The 17,472-nt window shown below is 48.7% G+C and overlaps 7 protein-coding genes across 7 annotated transcripts; 4 read left to right on the top strand and 3 right to left on the bottom strand.

The window, feature by feature from the left end:
• Window positions 1-254: 254 nt before the first annotated feature.
• Window positions 255-4,753, bottom strand: J7T55_007646 (Neutral permease protein; the record flags this gene model as incomplete). The annotated part of the gene is made up of 7 exons (XM_053134534.1): window positions 255-373; window positions 557-1,904; window positions 1,977-2,033; window positions 2,121-3,542; window positions 3,768-4,296; window positions 4,456-4,475; window positions 4,532-4,753. 7 exons carry the CDS (start codon window positions 4,751-4,753, stop codon window positions 255-257), a joined length of 3,717 nt encoding a protein of 1,238 aa, XP_052987620.1.
• A 783-nt stretch (window positions 4,754-5,536) lies between these two features.
• On the top strand, window positions 5,537-5,965 carry J7T55_007645 (uncharacterized protein; the record flags this gene model as incomplete). The annotated part of the gene is made up of 2 exons (XM_053134533.1): window positions 5,537-5,579; window positions 5,766-5,965. The coding sequence occupies 2 exons, from the start codon at window positions 5,537-5,539 to the stop codon at window positions 5,963-5,965; spliced, it is 243 nt and encodes an 80-aa protein (XP_052987619.1).
• A 2,425-nt stretch (window positions 5,966-8,390) lies between these two features.
• Window positions 8,391-9,736, bottom strand: J7T55_007644 (uncharacterized protein; the record flags this gene model as incomplete). The annotated part of the gene is made up of 2 exons (XM_053134532.1): window positions 8,391-9,539; window positions 9,605-9,736. The coding sequence occupies 2 exons, from the start codon at window positions 9,734-9,736 to the stop codon at window positions 8,391-8,393; spliced, it is 1,281 nt and encodes a 426-aa protein (XP_052987618.1).
• A 648-nt stretch (window positions 9,737-10,384) lies between these two features.
• Window positions 10,385-12,234, top strand: J7T55_007643 (uncharacterized protein; the record flags this gene model as incomplete). The annotated part of the gene is made up of 4 exons (XM_053134531.1): window positions 10,385-10,607; window positions 10,675-10,776; window positions 11,065-11,854; window positions 11,925-12,234. The coding sequence occupies 4 exons, from the start codon at window positions 10,385-10,387 to the stop codon at window positions 12,232-12,234; spliced, it is 1,425 nt and encodes a 474-aa protein (XP_052987617.1).
• Window positions 12,235-12,561: 327 nt separating this feature from the next.
• On the bottom strand, window positions 12,562-13,910 carry J7T55_007642 (uncharacterized protein; the record flags this gene model as incomplete). Its single annotated transcript, XM_053134530.1, has 4 exons — window positions 12,562-12,579; window positions 12,787-13,162; window positions 13,213-13,703; window positions 13,761-13,910. 4 exons carry the CDS (start codon window positions 13,908-13,910, stop codon window positions 12,562-12,564), a joined length of 1,035 nt encoding a protein of 344 aa, XP_052987616.1.
• An 869-nt stretch (window positions 13,911-14,779) lies between these two features.
• On the top strand, window positions 14,780-15,652 carry J7T55_007641 (uncharacterized protein; the record flags this gene model as incomplete). Its single annotated transcript, XM_053134529.1, has 1 exon — window positions 14,780-15,652. One exon carries the CDS (start codon window positions 14,780-14,782, stop codon window positions 15,650-15,652), a length of 873 nt encoding a protein of 290 aa, XP_052987615.1.
• Window positions 15,653-16,283: 631 nt separating this feature from the next.
• Window positions 16,284-16,834, top strand: J7T55_007640 (uncharacterized protein; the record flags this gene model as incomplete). Its single annotated transcript, XM_053134528.1, has 2 exons — window positions 16,284-16,530; window positions 16,593-16,834. The coding sequence occupies 2 exons, from the start codon at window positions 16,284-16,286 to the stop codon at window positions 16,832-16,834; spliced, it is 489 nt and encodes a 162-aa protein (XP_052987614.1).
• Window positions 16,835-17,472: the final 638 nt, after the last annotated feature.

Below are 17,472 nucleotides of genomic sequence, written 5' to 3'. Positions count from 1 at the left end.
CCTGATCTTGCCTCCTACAGCACTGTAGAGACCAGTCTCGTAGGCGGTAGGTCAGCATCGCAGCATCGGTGCCACGCGTACCCTGCCCGGCAAAGTGGGCGGTGGGCAAGCACGGCAAGGTAACACAACAGGTGGGGAGATGCCCAAGGCGCGCACGTCTGTAGCAGTCATATTAACCTGAGTGTCACGACCTGACAGGAATCGGGCCAACCAAGCCTAGCATATGAACATGTGGAGTAAACTTCCTTGTTTTTTCAAGAGTGCAGATATCGCTCTTCCAACAATTTGACCCATTCCTTTATGGTCACTTGCTTCTCCCCCAGGCGAACCATCATATCCATGCCTGCATTCTTGGCTTTGTTGGCACACTCCTCTGAGAAAATCAAAAAGCTATGTTTCTCTCCACACTCCAAGCTCGACCTGCTGAACTGACCTAGGCTGCCGTAGCAGCAACTTCCCAACTGGACGTCGGCGCAATCTTTACATATATATATGCTTTGAAAGTCTTCCGGCCAAGACCTATTGCAATTGCCATCGCAGCTGAAACCGGACCAACGCGCTTCTCCCTGCTTGGTCAAATTGTATAGAAGACCACAAGCTGCTAAAGCATGCTTGTTGTCGTTCACGGCCTTCAATGATTCGAGTAGCACCAAGCAACCTTGCCAGTCATTATGTGCAACATCGTCTGATAGCAGTCTTATTCCAGATGTGATCGACTCCTGGATCTGTCGATGTGATTTATCAATTTGACCATCAAGGTTGTAGAGTCGTGCGATTGCATGGTCTAGAAAGGTGTCAGGTGATCCATGTGAGGCCATATCGATACGTTTCCGCCGATTGATCTGTTCCAGCAGTTCAAGACGTTTGCGGACAAAAGCACTGCCTTTCTTGAACGTGCTAGTGTAGCTCGAAGCAAGCATACCGGCTACGCGTTCTGTGATTGTGCGTGCGATGTGGATGTAGTTCGCATCCTCTTTGTTCGGCTTCGGAAGTCCCAAGAACATGTTGGCATCGTCCTCCCATATTCTCAAACACTCTTCTTTGTGCACCAACTCGCTCTCCGATGCCTTCAAGTATAGTCTGCAGCCAAGACTGACGCCTTTGCGCGCCCGTACCTTGTCCTTCCGCGGGCTCTGATAATGCTGAGCGAGGCCGAGATAGAATCGCAGATCGTACCAAATTGCGCAACTCTTTTCTGCTGCCTGGATAGATTCCTTGTAGATGATCTTCAAGTCTTCTGGCTCCTTTCGATAACAATTGACAAGGTTTCGGTGGAAATCCAATTTTGTGGCGTGATTATGTAGGAGGCCAGTCATAACCGTGATCCCAGGCTGTCGCTGCGGCAACTGTCTCTTGGAGAGATCATCATACAGCTCACGCTGAACTTTCTCGTCTGAGCCCATGGTACCAATTAAGGTGTCAATGAGGGCATAGTGATCAGGAAATACTTCGAGAAGTTTCTCGCAAGAATTTTTGAATCGCCGCGTGCGTGCCACCGTAACTTCGCTAGGTGCAAGTTGAAGTGTCCGCCAATGAAATTGTAGGATGTTCCCCAACTCATGAGGTCGTTCTTGACGAGATCCACTCGGAGGATGTCCAAGAATGATCAAAATCTTGTCGCAATGCCGCAGGGCTTCCAAAATCCTGTTCTCGTTTACCAGTGCCTGTGCAAGGTACCAGTGTACTGTCCAATTCGCATCGTCTCTCTCAAGAAGGTTCTTGCTCTGTTCGATTACTTGATGGTAATCTTCGTAGTAGAGAATCGTCTCCAAAGCCCGCATTTCTGCAAGTTGTAAGGAACTCGAATGCGTGTCTGCCGGCCAATATTCCTCCTTGAAAGCAATACGCTTCACTTCAGCAACCTTCGCGCCAACATCATCTCGCTCGTACTGGAGTTTCCCAGCCTGTGTATCAGTGTTAGTCTTTTTGCTCTTTTTTGAACGCTTTGGCTGAGGGCTGCCGATATATTCACTCACTTGCTTATGGCAAGCAGCCAACTGTTCAAACGCCTTCCCGACGGAGCACTGCTTGTCCTGTAACCATTGATCTACCAGGACTTTGATGGGTGTCGCCAGAAGTTCTTGCCGTTCTATCGACTTATCAGGCTCCATTTGACTTACCCAGTCTAAGGTCGTCTCGACCGCACTTTTCAACCAGTTAGAAAATCGGTCACTGTCACCCCAGTCTTGACTCAACCACAGCTTGATAGCATGCTGACCCGTGAAGAGGGATTGCAGCATCTCACAGATTTGTGATTCTCTCCTCGAACTACCAGAATCTGGCTCGTGGTCGATTTTGCTGATATGCCAGAAAACATTCTTTATGGCGTAGTCGCGAAGAGAATCGTTGGCTGAATTTTCTGTTTCTTCAGAAGCCTGAAGCGATCTCAACAGGGAGCACGCGATTCTTGTGTGACCGTCGGAGCTCCCGAAGCCAATGAAGTTGCGATAAGTGGCTGGGCTGCTCAGTCTCGTAGATTCCATGCCATAGCGGCTGGCGGTCCATGTGCCTGGCCCTGAATCGATCTGTCCCGCAGAGCAGAAAGCGAAGAACTTGTCGAAATCGAATCTCCGGTACAGATCATCCCCACACACGAAGACTAAGGCATTTCTCACTATATCAATTTCTGACTTGTGGATCTTCTGTGTGCCACCGATGCCATTGATGTTTGGGCCCCCAGCACCATCTTCACTCCCTGTGTCAATAGGTCCTGTGTGATTCTCGGCGCTTGGCTCAAAGAAGAATGATGGGATTATTCTCTGTTCACATTCCAAGAAAAAGTTTAGGGTGGTTTCGGAAAATAGAATATCTTCGGAGACGCTCAGGAGTTGCCCATAGTATCGGAACCTGTCTCTCAGTTCATCCTCGTCTGGGGCCGGTCTACCTTCTCTTCGAAGCCCTAGAATTCCCCGAATCTGAGTCAATGTAGGCCATTGTTTCATCAAGACAATGCATGCAATGATTTCATTCAAGTCTTCAATTTCGTCGTCATTGAGCCTCTGATTGAGTGTTTGAATGTGAGCCGGAATCATTCGCTTGTAGTTGTCCAGGTAGTTATCGAGGCGTCTGTCGAACTCATCGAGGCTGGAACGTCTCTCTGGATCACTAATGTCTCGAAACAAGGCTGACAACATTCCGATATTTCCATTGGAATGGTGAAGCAGCTTTTCCTTGAGTCTCCATGGCCACTTCAAGTCTTTGGCGTTTTGGGTGCTGTCGAAGCCGTAGCATATCCAACCCAGTTTCTTGTCAATAAATGCATTAGCCATGTCTTGGCAATAGTCGGCCAGATTGATCCAGGAGACTGCTTTCTGCTCCTCCTCAGGGATACGCTCGGCAATATAGCTCTCTCTGCAACTCAAGAGTAGTCGAATATCCAAGCCGCCTTTGCTTGGTTTGCTAACCTGTCGTATGATTTCACGCAGTGCGGTGCGCGTCTTCTCTTCCATTTGCTGGTCATCTGAATGGATTTGATCTATGCCGTCGAGGATGATGAAGATGGATTGGCGACCAGTCCTTGGCATATAACTTGCAAGCCACTGCTGCCAAAGCTTGTCGTCCCTATCAGGTCTGAAATGGCATTGCGTTGATAAGTGTCCTTGGTAACATGGATTGGTTTGGCCAAATTGCCATGCAATTGACATTAATGCATCAGTGAGTCGAACTCCTGTCTTTGACTTATCCCCAAGCATCGGATTTCCTGGGACGGGTTTGAAGAAGAAGTAGCACATTGCTGGAGTGGGTCCTTTAGCTGTTGGAAAACCCACATGCACCTGATCCCGAAGCCTTTCGATTGCCTCCGAACAGATGCTGCTCTTGCCCGACCCATCATGCCGTGATTGGATGATCAGGATACGTTTACCACTCGAGCTGCCAAGATTGCTCCATTCTTTGAAGGCTGGATCATTTTGCAACCACGTTGCCGCTTCCGACACGAAACCCTGTCGGTAATGGTGGAATGCGGAATCGACCCAGGTCCTCCAGAAATCCGTCTGCTGACATGGTAGCGATTGGATGATCCGACTTCGATCATCTTGATGAACTTGGCTGCTTTGCAAAGCAGTGATTGCCTCATAGACGTCGTCACTCTTCAAGTTACGCGCCACGCTTGTCAACTTGTCGATGTGTTTAAGGTTGTCCATGATGCCATAGTCAGACTTTACTACTGCTCGAGCAGCTAGAATCAAATGTGGCAATGGATTTCGGGATAATTTGGCCTTCTTGATCTTATCGTATGAGATGCATATTTGAAGGAAGTCGCGGATGATGCCGAGTAGTGCATTATTGAGGTCGTTGCTAATTCCGCCTCGGGTCGTCGTGGCCACATTCCAAGTTCTCCTCACCATTTGCAGGCTGGTACTGAGTCTTTTAATAATATCAAGAATATTAGGAAGCCTGAAAAAAGTACGGTACGTCTTGACAATCTCAAATAAAATTTCCAGCCCTGAGACGCACACAGACCCCGCAGGGAACACCTGACAAGCCATTTTAGCAGTGGTGCAATCCAAAAAAGATTCGACGGAGCTCGTACCGATGGCTTAGCGGAGGCAACCAGCTTTGAAAGCTGGACACAGCAGTCTAGGACTTGGCAAAACTTGTCCCCGGTTGTTGTGATATCGCGTTCTCCCCTGATAGTTTGGCGTAACTTGTCATGCTGTTCGGCGAAGTTACCGTCTACAGGCTTGCCAGTGATCTCGTGAAATATTTGTGCGGCCTTTTCGAAGCCCTCTGGTACAGTGATTGGCGCTTCCATGATAACAAAGATATTGAGCAGATCATCTGTCTCCGTGACAGTGGTGATGCAGGAAGTTTAGGGATCAGAGGAAGCGAAATAAAGGCCAAATGTTTTCAGTTCTTTTAAAGTCGATCAAAAAGACGCTACGCGCCATTGACAAGAAGTTTGGGATAAACCAATAAGTTCGTCAGGTAGTTAAACACTTAATCATTCGACATGCGTTTATGCACTATTTTATGTTCACATGCACTTATCGTGGTCCATGATGGACATCTGAAGAGCTTAATCGAGATCATGTTCTTTTTCAGGTTAGTGGAATTCAATATACCGCCACATATTGTCTATATCTATCAAAAGCAAAACATTGGTGAGAGCACGTCTGTGTTACCATCAACTTCTACGGGCCCAGATTAATTGATTGGTTGATCGAGTGGCTGATTGCTTGAGACACTCATTCTTTTGAATCCTACCCCAGAGTCTGTTTCCGCAACTGGATTTCATCTGGGACATCTTGGAGCTGTGCCACTCAGAGGATGTACTGTTCATATCCGAGCTCACCACTTATGTGCAGCATGAGCTCGCGCTTCTGCGTCAGTCCGGGACAGACACGTTTCTTGGACAAATCCCGAGCTGGCTTCCTGTAGGATGGTGTGTGCGAAGATCTGTGGATCGTTTATAGTACCTGGCAACTTCTGGGTCTGTCCTTGATCTTGCCGCTCCCTTTCGTATCGATTTGCATGTAGCACAGTCTAGAGTCCCATCTCTCCCGACTTCGCATGGCACGTCCACTCCACTTTCAATATGCCGAGTAGACGCCAGTCTCTTGACCTGCGTGATGACTCAGGTTGTGATGAGGAACATCAGCGAGACATGGATGTGGGATATTATACAATTGCTGTCATCTGATGCAACTGCTGTCATCTGATGCAACTGGTGTCTCTGATACAACTGCTGTCATTTGACACAACTGCTGTTATCTGATCCAAATGCTGTCATCTGATACAACTGCTGTTAATGACTCCAACGCTAGCTGTGATGTCTCATCCTATTCTTGAGGACGACGAACTTGAGGGCGAGTTCGAGGAAGGCGCTTCAGAACCTGTGAATATCCAGAATCAGACAAAGGTGATCGAGGACCAGATCCGTCAGTTCGAGAAGAAGTGCGAGTGGGAGCTGGCTACGGAAGACGACGAAACGCTCTTTGACGGAAATCAAAAGCCTGTCGAATAGTACAAGAGAAGGCTTCGGGAGCTGGACGAGAAGGCGTACGATCACAAAGAATACAAAGCGGATACGGGCGCGGTGCTCTATAAGATGCAGGAGAACTAGGTAGAGTGAATGTCACTCTCACTTCCAGTCGTCCTTCTCGCGCTCACGCACGCCACTCTAACTATCGTGCGAGGGTCCTTGGCAAGGACTGGAAGATTGCTTTGCAACGTATCGAATTCAGAGAAATCTACGACTTCCTGGCTCGGATCTTGAGTCATTGGACCGGACAAGTCGTCGTGCCAATGTATGCAATGTTGACCTACTTGCAGTATCAAAATACTACCCCTACCCGTAGGACATCCCTATTTGCTGGATGGACGTGAGGTACCTCAACGTGAGAACGCTTGATTATTAAGCACATAGAACAGCATGTTTAACGACAATTCGTCTTTAGTTGGTTCTCACTAAGGCTCTGCTGGCTGGGCTTGCCCTCTTCTTTCCCAAAGCAGCCATGTTTCTTTTTTACCTTAAACTCTTTTCTGTCAAGGAAACTAACAGAATCGGCTTTAAAATTGGCCTAGTAATCGCCTTCCTGGTATACTTTACCCTAAATCTATCTCTCTGTTATTAAAACACTCTACACATTGGACAGACTTGGGAGGAATCAATATTGTCGGCTTTTCTAACGAAAGGCATTCTAATTGAAATTGCTATTAGTGCCACGTTTGTTATATTAGATATTTATACTTTTATTCTACCCCTGCCAATTGTTTTTTCTCTTAACATAACCCTGTTGAAACAAATCCAGGTACCAACATTTTTTGCGACAGCGTTTATGTAAGCTATTGTATTTCTACTACAGTATTGCAAGAGTGCTAACTGAGTCTAAGGGTATTGTGGCCGGTGTTATTTGCTTTGTATTTCGAGTAAAACTGCTCGGAATGCAGGACAGCGGTTGGCGGACGGGCCAGATTGCTATTATAATGTTAGCATGCCTTAAACTATTCACATCATCCCACTACACAAACTCCTAGAAGCTGAGTGTCGTTCGTTGGAAACTAGAATCGTTGAAAATAACATTGCCATCATAGTCGGATCAATGCCTGCCTTTGTTAAGTTTCTTCGAGTTCACCTGTCCGAAACTGCTTTCTACAAGTCGATCCGATCCAGACTCACTAGCAACAGTAGAGGAAGCAAAAGTCGTATTTACAACTCCAACTGGGAGAATTGGAGGCAGAAGCCAGCGCTGGAATTTTTTGGTTCCCCTTAAAAGCAGCAGCCACGGTGGCACGAGCTCTTAGACTCAGCAATCGCAAGCGGGTATCGCTAAGGCCAACGAGATTTGGGGCCCGATCCTGTCCAATGTCTCGAGTCTCCCAGGAATGACGCCTTTCCAAACCCGGTCATTCGAATTCCGTAGCTACAGGGAGTTCTTCGAAGGCACATATGGAACACTAGTTCCTCAACCTACAACAGTCGACTATCGTTATGATCGTGGAATCATTCTTTACGACAGCTGGCTAGTGAGCGCTGAACATTTAAGCGGTCTAAACATAACGGAGGTATTGGCTGAGATGGAGGGCAGTATTGGTGTCCAGATAATATCGCCTGGTGACTGTCTGGATAATGGGAGTGCGGTCTCGGCAAATCCAGGACGAGGGAGAGCAGCCGCACTTATTATTGCAAACAAGACCAATACTATAAAGGCTGCTGGCTAAAGACGACTAGCTCCCGATATAGGCAAGTATATTAGCGAGGCTAGTATTACTAAGCCTAATTGGTCGTCTTCCTTCTGGGGTACCAACTATCCGCGGTTGTCGGAACTGAAGCAAAAATACGACCCCGACATGCTAGACTATTTTGGATCAGCCACGGCATCAATGCGGACTACATTCATGTTGTCCATGGCCGAGCATGTATGGTCGACTCGACTCCTCCCGCACCAAGTGAATACGCACCTTTGACAGAATGGCGTTTCTCTGCAAATTTAACCACGGATGGCGAAGTTCTGTTCGGACATCAGGAGCTGACAGGATAAATTTTTCCTGGCCCCGGAACAGAGCTTGGGCTCCCTGCCGTGCCTTAGATCGGCTGAGTAGTTCCTTGTGTCTGCAGTATGTAACTGCATGTGAAGAAATCTCATAAAGGACAGGGCATACTCTGCTCACAAAATTTTGTCGCCATGGAGCTTTGAAACCTACAGCAGAAATTGATTGCAAATCATTACTATCCGCACATATACACCTATCTAGCTCACCAGGCATGATATCGTTCTGTTCCCAGCCCTGTTTCCACCTTCACTCATTAATTTCGATTGGCATGATTTGGCGAGCTCATTCCCTTCATGACATTGCAACCAAATAGTTTCTATGTGTTTGTGCGTGTGTGTGTATGAAGGAAGAGACTGATCGCAGACAGAGAGAGTTGGTAAAAAGCAACCTGATTCTTAATAAGCAGCAGTAGTGGTACTCTGCACAACATATCGCGCGGTCCCCTCATGGTTCAGCAACTCGGCGTCGTGACTAAACAGCCACTTGCGGCGGTCGTCGTAGCCCCAGAAGATGGGGTTTTGTTCGTTGCTGATCTTAATCTTCTCGTCACGCTCCCGCTGCTCGGTGCCGTCCTCGATATGCAGGATGTACTGGTGCTCACGCGTCTTGGCCTGGATGAGAGAAGCACGGGGCATGCGGATCTCTTCGTAGCACTTCAGGCTCTCTTTGAGGGGGATATCGAGAGCGAGGCATTGCCGAAGAACGGCGGCGTCCTCGAAACACTGCGCAGCACCCTGCGCCAGATAGGGAAGCATGGGATGACAGCTATCGCCGAGCAAGACGACTTTGCCAGAAGGGTGAACCCAGCGAGTGAGATTGGGCAAGTCGCAGAGACGCCACTTCATGAATTCGCCTGTGAGTTCGCAAAGCTTCCGGACACGGGGCTCCCACTTAGAGAAACGGCTGCACAATTCGCGGTTGTCGCCCTTGACAACCCAGACCTCGTCGGTCGTTTCGTTGTACGAGGTGGCACAGACGACAACATTGTACATCTCGCCGTTGCGGATCGGGTAGCCGACCAGGTGGGCGTCGGGGCCACAGCATGATGTTGTGCAGGGATCGTTGATGAGGTCGGCCAAGTCATTGTCGGCCAGAAGCTTGTCTCCTGGAATCAAGATGCGGTAGGCAACATCGCCAGTATCACGAGGGATGTCGGGTCGGCCGGTCAGCAGCGGACGGGCGACCGACTTGATGCCGTCCGCGCAGATGACGAGGTCGGCAGCGAAGACTTCGTCGTTCTCAGTGGTGGCACTCGGAGCTTCAAAGTCATACGATACGACGCGCTTGTTGTTGAGGATTTCAACCCCGGCCCTTTGGGCGGCCTCGAGAAGGGCGGCGTGCAGGTCGGCACGGTGAACCAGATAGTAAGGAGCGCCGTAGGTCTCGACAATATTTTCAAAGGGCAGATTGACCATCGTGGAGCCGTCTTCCCACCGAATAAAATGATAACGGCTTGAAGTCGACTTCTTCATGCTCTCAACGTCAACGCTCCAGCGCATCAACAGACGACTCGAGTTTGGGGGGACACGAATACCCGCGCCAGCCTTCATGAAGGTTTGTCAATGACTAGGTCACGGCCATGAATCAGGTGAGGGAATTGGATGCTAACCTCTGCAAACTCAGGGGCAGCGTCAATAACGCGGACTGAGTGGCCATCAGTTTGCAGGGTTAAGGCGGTGGCAAGACCGCCGAGGCCACCTCCGACCACGAGGACGTTGAGAGACCGTGCTACTTGAGGCATCTTTACAAACGTCAAAAATACGAACCCCCTTTGTTTGATTGGAGCTGAAATACGGCAGTAGAGAGAGAGGGCAGGTTAGGACGAGGTGTGACATGCAATATTAGAGGGTTTATCCATGCCCGCAAGGACGAATTATGAGAATCATTAATTCAGGCTTATCTGATCGCAAGATTTTGCAGGTTCAAATTGCAGACCCGATGCCCCCTCACATATTGGAAGCACGATTCCTTGGAGTCACACATCCAGGTTTCCCCACTCCCATCGCTTATTCATCGCCAGTACTCGATTATCTCCAGGCGCGAGGCAGTACCGTCTTACCTTGCAACTCTTACGGATGACCAAGAGATGAACCCCAACTCTTTCAGCCGTGGCAAAATGCGGAGATGATGGAAGACACTACGCGTCCAAATCATTCTTCATCTCTTTAGTTTTCCTCCGAGTTGAGCACATAGTAGGCTGATGCTTAGGGTTGATCATTTGTTCCTTTAGCTCCAGAAAGATCTGTCACTTAGCTTTACCTCCTTTTCGTCTTTCTTCTGTCTTTCTTACTCCCACGAGCTGCTGCGCTGTTCCCTGTGACGACCCTAACGACCCAGCCCCAACGGCCTTCTCTGGGCCTTTCGACCGTCGAGAAGCAAGGCATTCATCATGTCGAAAGCGCTGCCGCTGATGGATCCGACGACCAACATTGAAACCGATCCGGTTGAGGCCAAGAGAATTCTGCACAAGGTTGACTGGCGCGTCATCCCTTTGCTACAGTTTCTCTACATGCTGACTTTCCTCGACCGAGTCAACATTGGAAACGCTCGACTCTGGAACTTGGAGAAAGACCTGGGTATGAGCGGCTACCAGTACAACATTGTCGTACTTGGTGAGTTTACAGCTTTGCACGCACACCATTTTCATCAACGAAAAGACATAAACTAAGCCATATACAGTTTTCTACATTCCTTACATTATCCTTGAACTGCCTGCGAACTATGTATTCAACCGTGTCGAGCCTCGCAAGTTTATAGGTGTCATCATCTTCGGATGGGGCTGTAAGAGCAACCTCTCTCTCATCCCATTCCCAAGTCCAAGTCATCCTTGTGGTTCAGCTATCACTTTTCAGTAGAGCCGCACTGATCTACATTGCCTTTTGTGCTCGGTTTCCAATCCAGCAGACAGATCAGTATGCCTTTCGGCCAATAGCCACCTTTTCACACTAGTGAATTTGGGAAAGCCCGTGGGAGTACTATTTCGCAGTCCAGCCGTATTCACGAAATCGGATGGATTTTCCCACTCTGCTGAAACACCCAAGGCTAACATCTCTCGTACAACCATGATAGTGACCACCACTTTTGCTGGATTCTGCCACAACTTTGCGGGCCTGCTTGTTTCTCGTATTTTCGTCGGCATTTTCGAGTCTGGCATGTTTCCCGGCTGCATGTATTTGATTTCTGGCTGGTACAAGCGGCACGAGCTGCTTACACGTATGGCCTTTTTTTTCGTTGCCAACGACATCGCCGGCACCATCTCGGGCCTCCTGGGCGCCGGTTTGGGCTCGCTCGACGGTGTGCGTGGCATCTCGGGATGGCAATGGATCTTTTTCACGGAGGGAACTGTCACATGCCTGGCGGCCTTGCTCGCCTGGATCTATGTCCCTCCCTTCCCAGAGAACAGCACCTTTCTCACAGAGTCCGAGAAGCAATGGGTCATTTGCAGACTGCAGACCGACAATCGTGGCATGTCTCACGAGAATATGACAATCAAGGGCGTCGTCAACTCGCTAAAGGACTGGAAGGTCCTCAGCAGCGGCGTGCTGTACTTGGCTGTCTGCACAACTGCCTACGCTATCTCTGTCTTCCAGCCCACCATCTTGCGTACCTTTGGCTGGGGCGACCTGAAATCGAACCTGCTGTCTGCGCCGCCTCGTGTTGCCTCGGGCATTGTCTCGGTTGCTCTTGGGATCTGGTCCGACCGGATCCAAAAACGAGGCATTTTCTGCGTCTTCGGCTTTTCTCTTAGCATCATAGGTCTGTTGCTTGTTATGTTCTTAACTGGCGCGATAAGATACATCGGTATCTATTTTGCTGCTATTGGCATCTATATTGTTCAGCCTCTCTCGATTTCTTGGTGGTAAGCTTGCCGCATAGTAAGCCATTCCCATGCGTTGATACCATCTCAGTAACACGTCGTTTCAACTTAGTGCAAATCAAGTCACGAGCTCGACGAAGCGAGGTACCATTGCTGCTTATGCCGGATCAGTTGGCCAGCTGGGTGGCATTATCTCAGCTGTCGTCTTCCCCTTCAAGGACGGGCCCCAGTACGTTCCCGGTATTTCTACATGCATTGCGTTCCAAGTCTTAGGTATTATTGCCGCCGCCAACATGTGGATCTGCTGTGCATACGAGAACAGGCAGCGCGATCTTGGCAATCGAGACTATCTCCGTCAGCTGCCTCAGGAGGAACAGGACAAGCTTGGCGAGAGACACCCTGACTTCCGCTATATTTTATAAGATTCATACGTTATGCGCAACTTTAAAAACCTTAAGCCTATGTTGATAATGATATTGTAGTGTCAAGGGTGAGATTAATAATCGTATCCGTGTGAGAGAATAAAATCTAATCCTTCCTCATAAAGGAATCTTGGCCAACATCCTAAAGCGAGCTCACTTTCGTCGAGTCACCAGAATAGGAGAGTGGCTTTATTATAACATACACTATAAGAAGCGAACTTTAAGTCCAGTTCTAAGAGCACAGAACGAAGTCATAGAGTTTTATTCACACTTGTTCGACTCAGTGATAACCGAATAGCCAGCTAAATTTTATTAACTTAATTAGTTTTAATCTTTCTTTCCATCCTAGTTGGTAGGGCAGCATTGTTCTCTCGAAAGACACGAATGTATTTGAGTATATTAGCCTGTTCCTTGAGACGAGTCTTAAAATATCCAAAAGTTTAGGGAGGCGCTTTCTTAGTTAGTCCTGGTAGATTTATATGGATACTTGCGGAAAAGAAAGTATAAGCAGATATAAATAACAGCTCCAATCGCGAAAATAGCAGAATATACCGAGAAGCCCATGACGTATCCTGGGGCTTTTGATGATGTGAGGATGTATGTTCCATATAGCTGAGCTAGGTTGCCCATGCCGTTGATGATAGCGAGACAAATCGCACGAACCTCTGGCTCCACCGGTCCAAGAACTGTGCTAGTGTAAGACAGAGACAGTGCATTTGCTGACCAGCCCGCAGTGTTGATGAAGCACAGGAAGACGTATCGAGCGGCAGGGGAGGTGATCCCAGCAGAAAGAGCTGAAAAGAAACACCCAAAAAAGAGCAGAACAGCCGAGGTGAAGATGGCACGGTAGGAGGGTAGCTTGTCGGCAATGATGGAAAGCATGACAGCAATCACAAGAGCAACACCGTAGAATGGCGCGGTCATGTATCTACCGGTGTTAGTAACTAGTTTGTGAGCGAGATGTTCAAGTGAACTTACTGGGCATTTATTCTGTTATAACCAAGTTGTGCGGCGAAGGTAGGATAGAAATAAGCTAGGGATATGGATCCGATAATGACCATGTAACCTAGCGTCAATGGAATGATCCTCCAGTTGGTGGCAGCGGCTTTGAAAGCTGCCAAATGGCCTAGACCATGCTCAATCCCATCATTACGACTGGTGATACCGTCGGCACGAAGACGAGCATAAGCCAGCTGGCGTTCTTCAGGCCTCAGTCGCTTCGAGTTTAGAGGATAGTCGAGAAGTGCAAAGGGAACAATGAATGCGACAGCAACAGTAATGACACCCTCTATGATGAAAAGCCACCTCCAGGCTGCCATGCCCAGCTTACCGTCCAGACCACTGGTAATGGCGCCAGCAAGGACGCTTCCAAAAGCGCTAGACATGATACCAGCGCTGAGGAAGACAACAAGTCGTTTTGATTGCTCCCGCTTTCGATACCAACTCGAGATGATGAATATGACTGCAGGCTGTAAAGATATCACCAAAGTTGTTCTGACAATATAAAGAGGGGCAATTGGACGTACACTGAACCCTGCTTCAGCAATTCCAAGCAGGAATCTAAGACCGACAAGCTGTTTCCAAGTTTGTGCAGCTGCGATAGTGGCACAGCTAGTACCCCAGAAGATCATGAGGGCGGGTATAAAGAGGGATGGTCGAGACCTGGCCAGGATCATGTTGGAGGGAACCTCGGCGATGACATAGCCAACTTGAAAAAGAACGACGACTAGATAATAGCGACTGTCAGATAATTCAAGGTCGTCACCCATACCAGCTACTCGAGCATTTCCAATGTTAGATCTGTCCTATATATATTATCACTATCACGGTTTAGTAAAGAGCAGTGATGCGTAGATCGACTGACCATGTATGATAAAAGATAGAGAAGCCAAATTGTTGGGAGAAGGCACATGTCGATCTTGCGAAGCAGTTTCTTCTCCGCTTCGGTTTCCTCTTTGAACGTGGAGTCGTCTATGACAGCAGGATGTTGATATGTTGCAGCATCTTTTACTGTAGAAAGTGTCTCGTGCTCGTTGAGCGAAGTGGCCGTCGACCTGATTTTCGCAGCCATAATTTAACAACTGGTTTACTAATCGTGTAGGTAGGATGATACTTTGGACAGGAGTTAGAAGAGAAGGTGACGGAACGAAATAATCTGAGAAATGAGGAAGGGGGTATATAATGATCAACAATCCCAAAGAGGCCACGCGCTAGTCGGAATTGGCTGACTGCAGCGCTCTCATGCGAGCCATGCGAAACGGGATGAAAAGAGTGCCGGCCCTTTTCTCAAGAACGTTGAAGATCAGCCGTTAACATAGTCCGGGGCCCCAATGTTCAGTCTGTGGGACCAGATGCCCAGACCTTTCCCCTCACTATAAAAAGGAAGTTCATGTGGGCTCCGGGCGAAGCGCCGATGTTACCAAACACAGTCAGATAAAGTCGGCTTCAACCTGTGTCTTGAGAATCCAACATCATTTCACTGCAACCCCCTCTGTCGTATCCTCCAATCTCATCTCCATTAGCCATCTAAAACACTACGGCCAGCATGTCTACAGTAAGCCCCCCTGTGCCTGAAGTGTTTCCCACCTACCCTGATCTCTCAGGGCAGGTGGCACTCATTACCGGTATCGGCCAGGTTGGACCCCAAGACAGCCCTTTCTGGGGGAACGGGGCTGCCACTGCTCGTCTCCTGGCTCGCAATGGCGTAAAGATCTTTGGCTGTGACCTGAACGTCTCTGCTGCTGAGCGAACAAAGCAACGTCTTCTCGAGGAGACCCCCGAAGCTGTCGTCAATGTTGTCGCAGCTGATGTCTCAAAGACCTCAGATGTCGAATCACTAGTCAGTGCCGTGATGGAGAAGCATGGCAGAGTTGACATTATCATCAACAACGTTGGCCAGACATCAGCCGGAAACCCAGTGACCATGTCGGAAGAGATTTGGAACCGCCAAATCGACCTCAACCTTACATCAGTCTATCGCCTGTGCCATCACGTCATCCCCATCATGCAGAGACAAGGCTCTGGCAACATTATTAACAATGCCTCTATTACCGCTTTGCGGTACATCGGAAAACATCAGATAGCCTACGCATCTGCCAAGGCTGCCGTCATCCGTTTCACAAAGGCCATCGGCGTCATGTATGCAAAGGAAAACATTCGATCAAACTGTGTTGTACCGGGTCTTATGTATACGCCACTCGTGGACAATCTTGCACGAAGCAGCGACGTTGGAGACCAGGAGGCCGCAACAAGAATCCTAGAACACAACTGTCCCATGGGCTGGATGGGAACTGGTGCTGATGTTGCAAACGCTGTTGCCTGGCTTGCAAGCGGCGCGAGTCGATACGTGACCTCTCACGAACTTGTGGTGGATGGAGGTATCACGGAGAGTACTGGGACGGGGTCACTGGCTTCATAGCGTCGCACAGAGTTTGATCCCAAGCATACTGTACTGTATGAATGGTATAAATGACTGGTAGTTATAATTATTGCTGTTTGATAGAACAGGTACTTTTCCCGGCCAGCTTTTAGACTATGGTGTCAAGCAAATTACCCTGGTCTAAAGATACAAATCGAGTGAAGCGCTATGTCGGCGTACAACACCCGAGTCCAGAGCCTGTCAAGCGACAATTCCGGGTACCAGGTTTGCATTAAGCAATGCCACTCAATGCTGGCTGCCGCGTGCTCGCGTGGTGGCTTGACCCAATGATTCTATGTTCAACATGTGTGAGGTCGGGCAATGGAGGCTTGGTATTATGCTCAAAGTGGCGCTCCGCATCGGTGCTTGATGAGAGGTTCTTTCAACTAGCGCACACTTCCCTAGGCGGTTGCTGGTCTGTAACCGCCCCCTCCCCTCACCGGCATTGTGGAACCGATGAGATCTGTAAGAGGACTCCACATCACTCGGGCAAACAAGATCAACCCCGAAGCAGCCCCACGTCGATCCTGACGTGACATGGTGTTCGACGCGTCTAGGTCGCGTCATCGATGCCGACACAATCTGCTTACCGAGTTATAAATCCTCTGACCACAGTGATCTCGGTAAAGCCATGAATATAGTGGAATCGGCGTCTGCCGAGGAGCTTCGTGCTGTGGTCTTAGCACTATGCAAGGACACGGCGGTCACGTCTCAGATCGTGGGCCACATTAAAAAGCTCAGAGCTGCCAAGGCATATGCACCAAAGCCCGGCGAGAAGAGGAAGGCTTCGGATCAGGCTTTTATATGCGTCCGCTGCGGAGAGACTTTCAGCGAGAAAGCTAACAACTCTAAGGCTTGCACCTACCACTATGGCAAGTGTACATCAGGCCTCGAAAGACGGGGACACTGACCCATTCTCATGCTAACTAATATAATCTAGGGGAGATGGAGGTTTGCGACGACGAGGAGAATGACTTTTGGGCCGACCATGACGAGGATTGCCACGGACTCATAGACACAAAAGAGATGCGAGAGGAGTACCCTGAAGGTTTCACCTGGGATTGTTGTTACCAGGTTGGCACGGCGCCTGGGTGCACTAAGGGACATTACTACGCTATTAAGGGCAAGAGGATGAAGATCAACACAGACGAAGGCTCTGTTCTTCACGAAAACAGTAACTAGAATGTATCTGGTTGTAGAGTGAGAGCATGATGCCGACAGCAAGGACAAGTGCTAAACTTAATTTAAATTTACTATTCTTAAAACGAAAGAAATCGCTAGCAAGTTCTTATAATATAATAAATACTAATTCATCTTGTCGACCAGATCAACCACCTTTTTCAGGCCCCCTTCGCCTGCAAAATATTCGAGAACAGAGCCATAGCAATGTTTGCGGAACACCAGACGCGGATACTGGAGCGAGACAGTAAAATCTACTCTTAAAGCGTCCAGCCGTTCCAACACATCTCGAGGACAATTATACTTTGGAGTAAAATCGTTAATCGAAGAGATTATCCCACTCAGAGTAGATCCGAATCCTCCAGTCGTGATGGTAGCGTTCAGGTCAATGCTTCGTTCAGGTAGATCGACAAGATACGTGAGGGCGTTAAAGCTGAGCTTTGTTGCTGCGTTGATCGCGGCCGAGCCTTTATATGCGTTAAGAAACGCCTTGTTTAAATCTGCTCTGCCGTCCTCTATCAAGAGTGGTGCAGCGCTTAGGGGGTGCACTTAGAGAAAGCCTTATTAGGGTTAGGGTTAGGGTTAGGGTTAGGGTTAGGGTTAGGGTTAGGGTTAGGGTTAGGGTTAGGGTTAGGGTTAGG

The sequence above is a fragment of the Diaporthe amygdali genome (assembly GCF_026229845.1).
Source record: "Diaporthe amygdali strain CAA958 chromosome Unknown NODE_46_length_305281_cov_63_574154, whole genome shotgun sequence".
In the NCBI taxonomy this organism is placed as follows: domain Eukaryota; kingdom Fungi; phylum Ascomycota; class Sordariomycetes; order Diaporthales; family Diaporthaceae; genus Diaporthe; species Diaporthe amygdali.
This window is presented reverse-complemented; position numbering and strand designations above follow the sequence as displayed.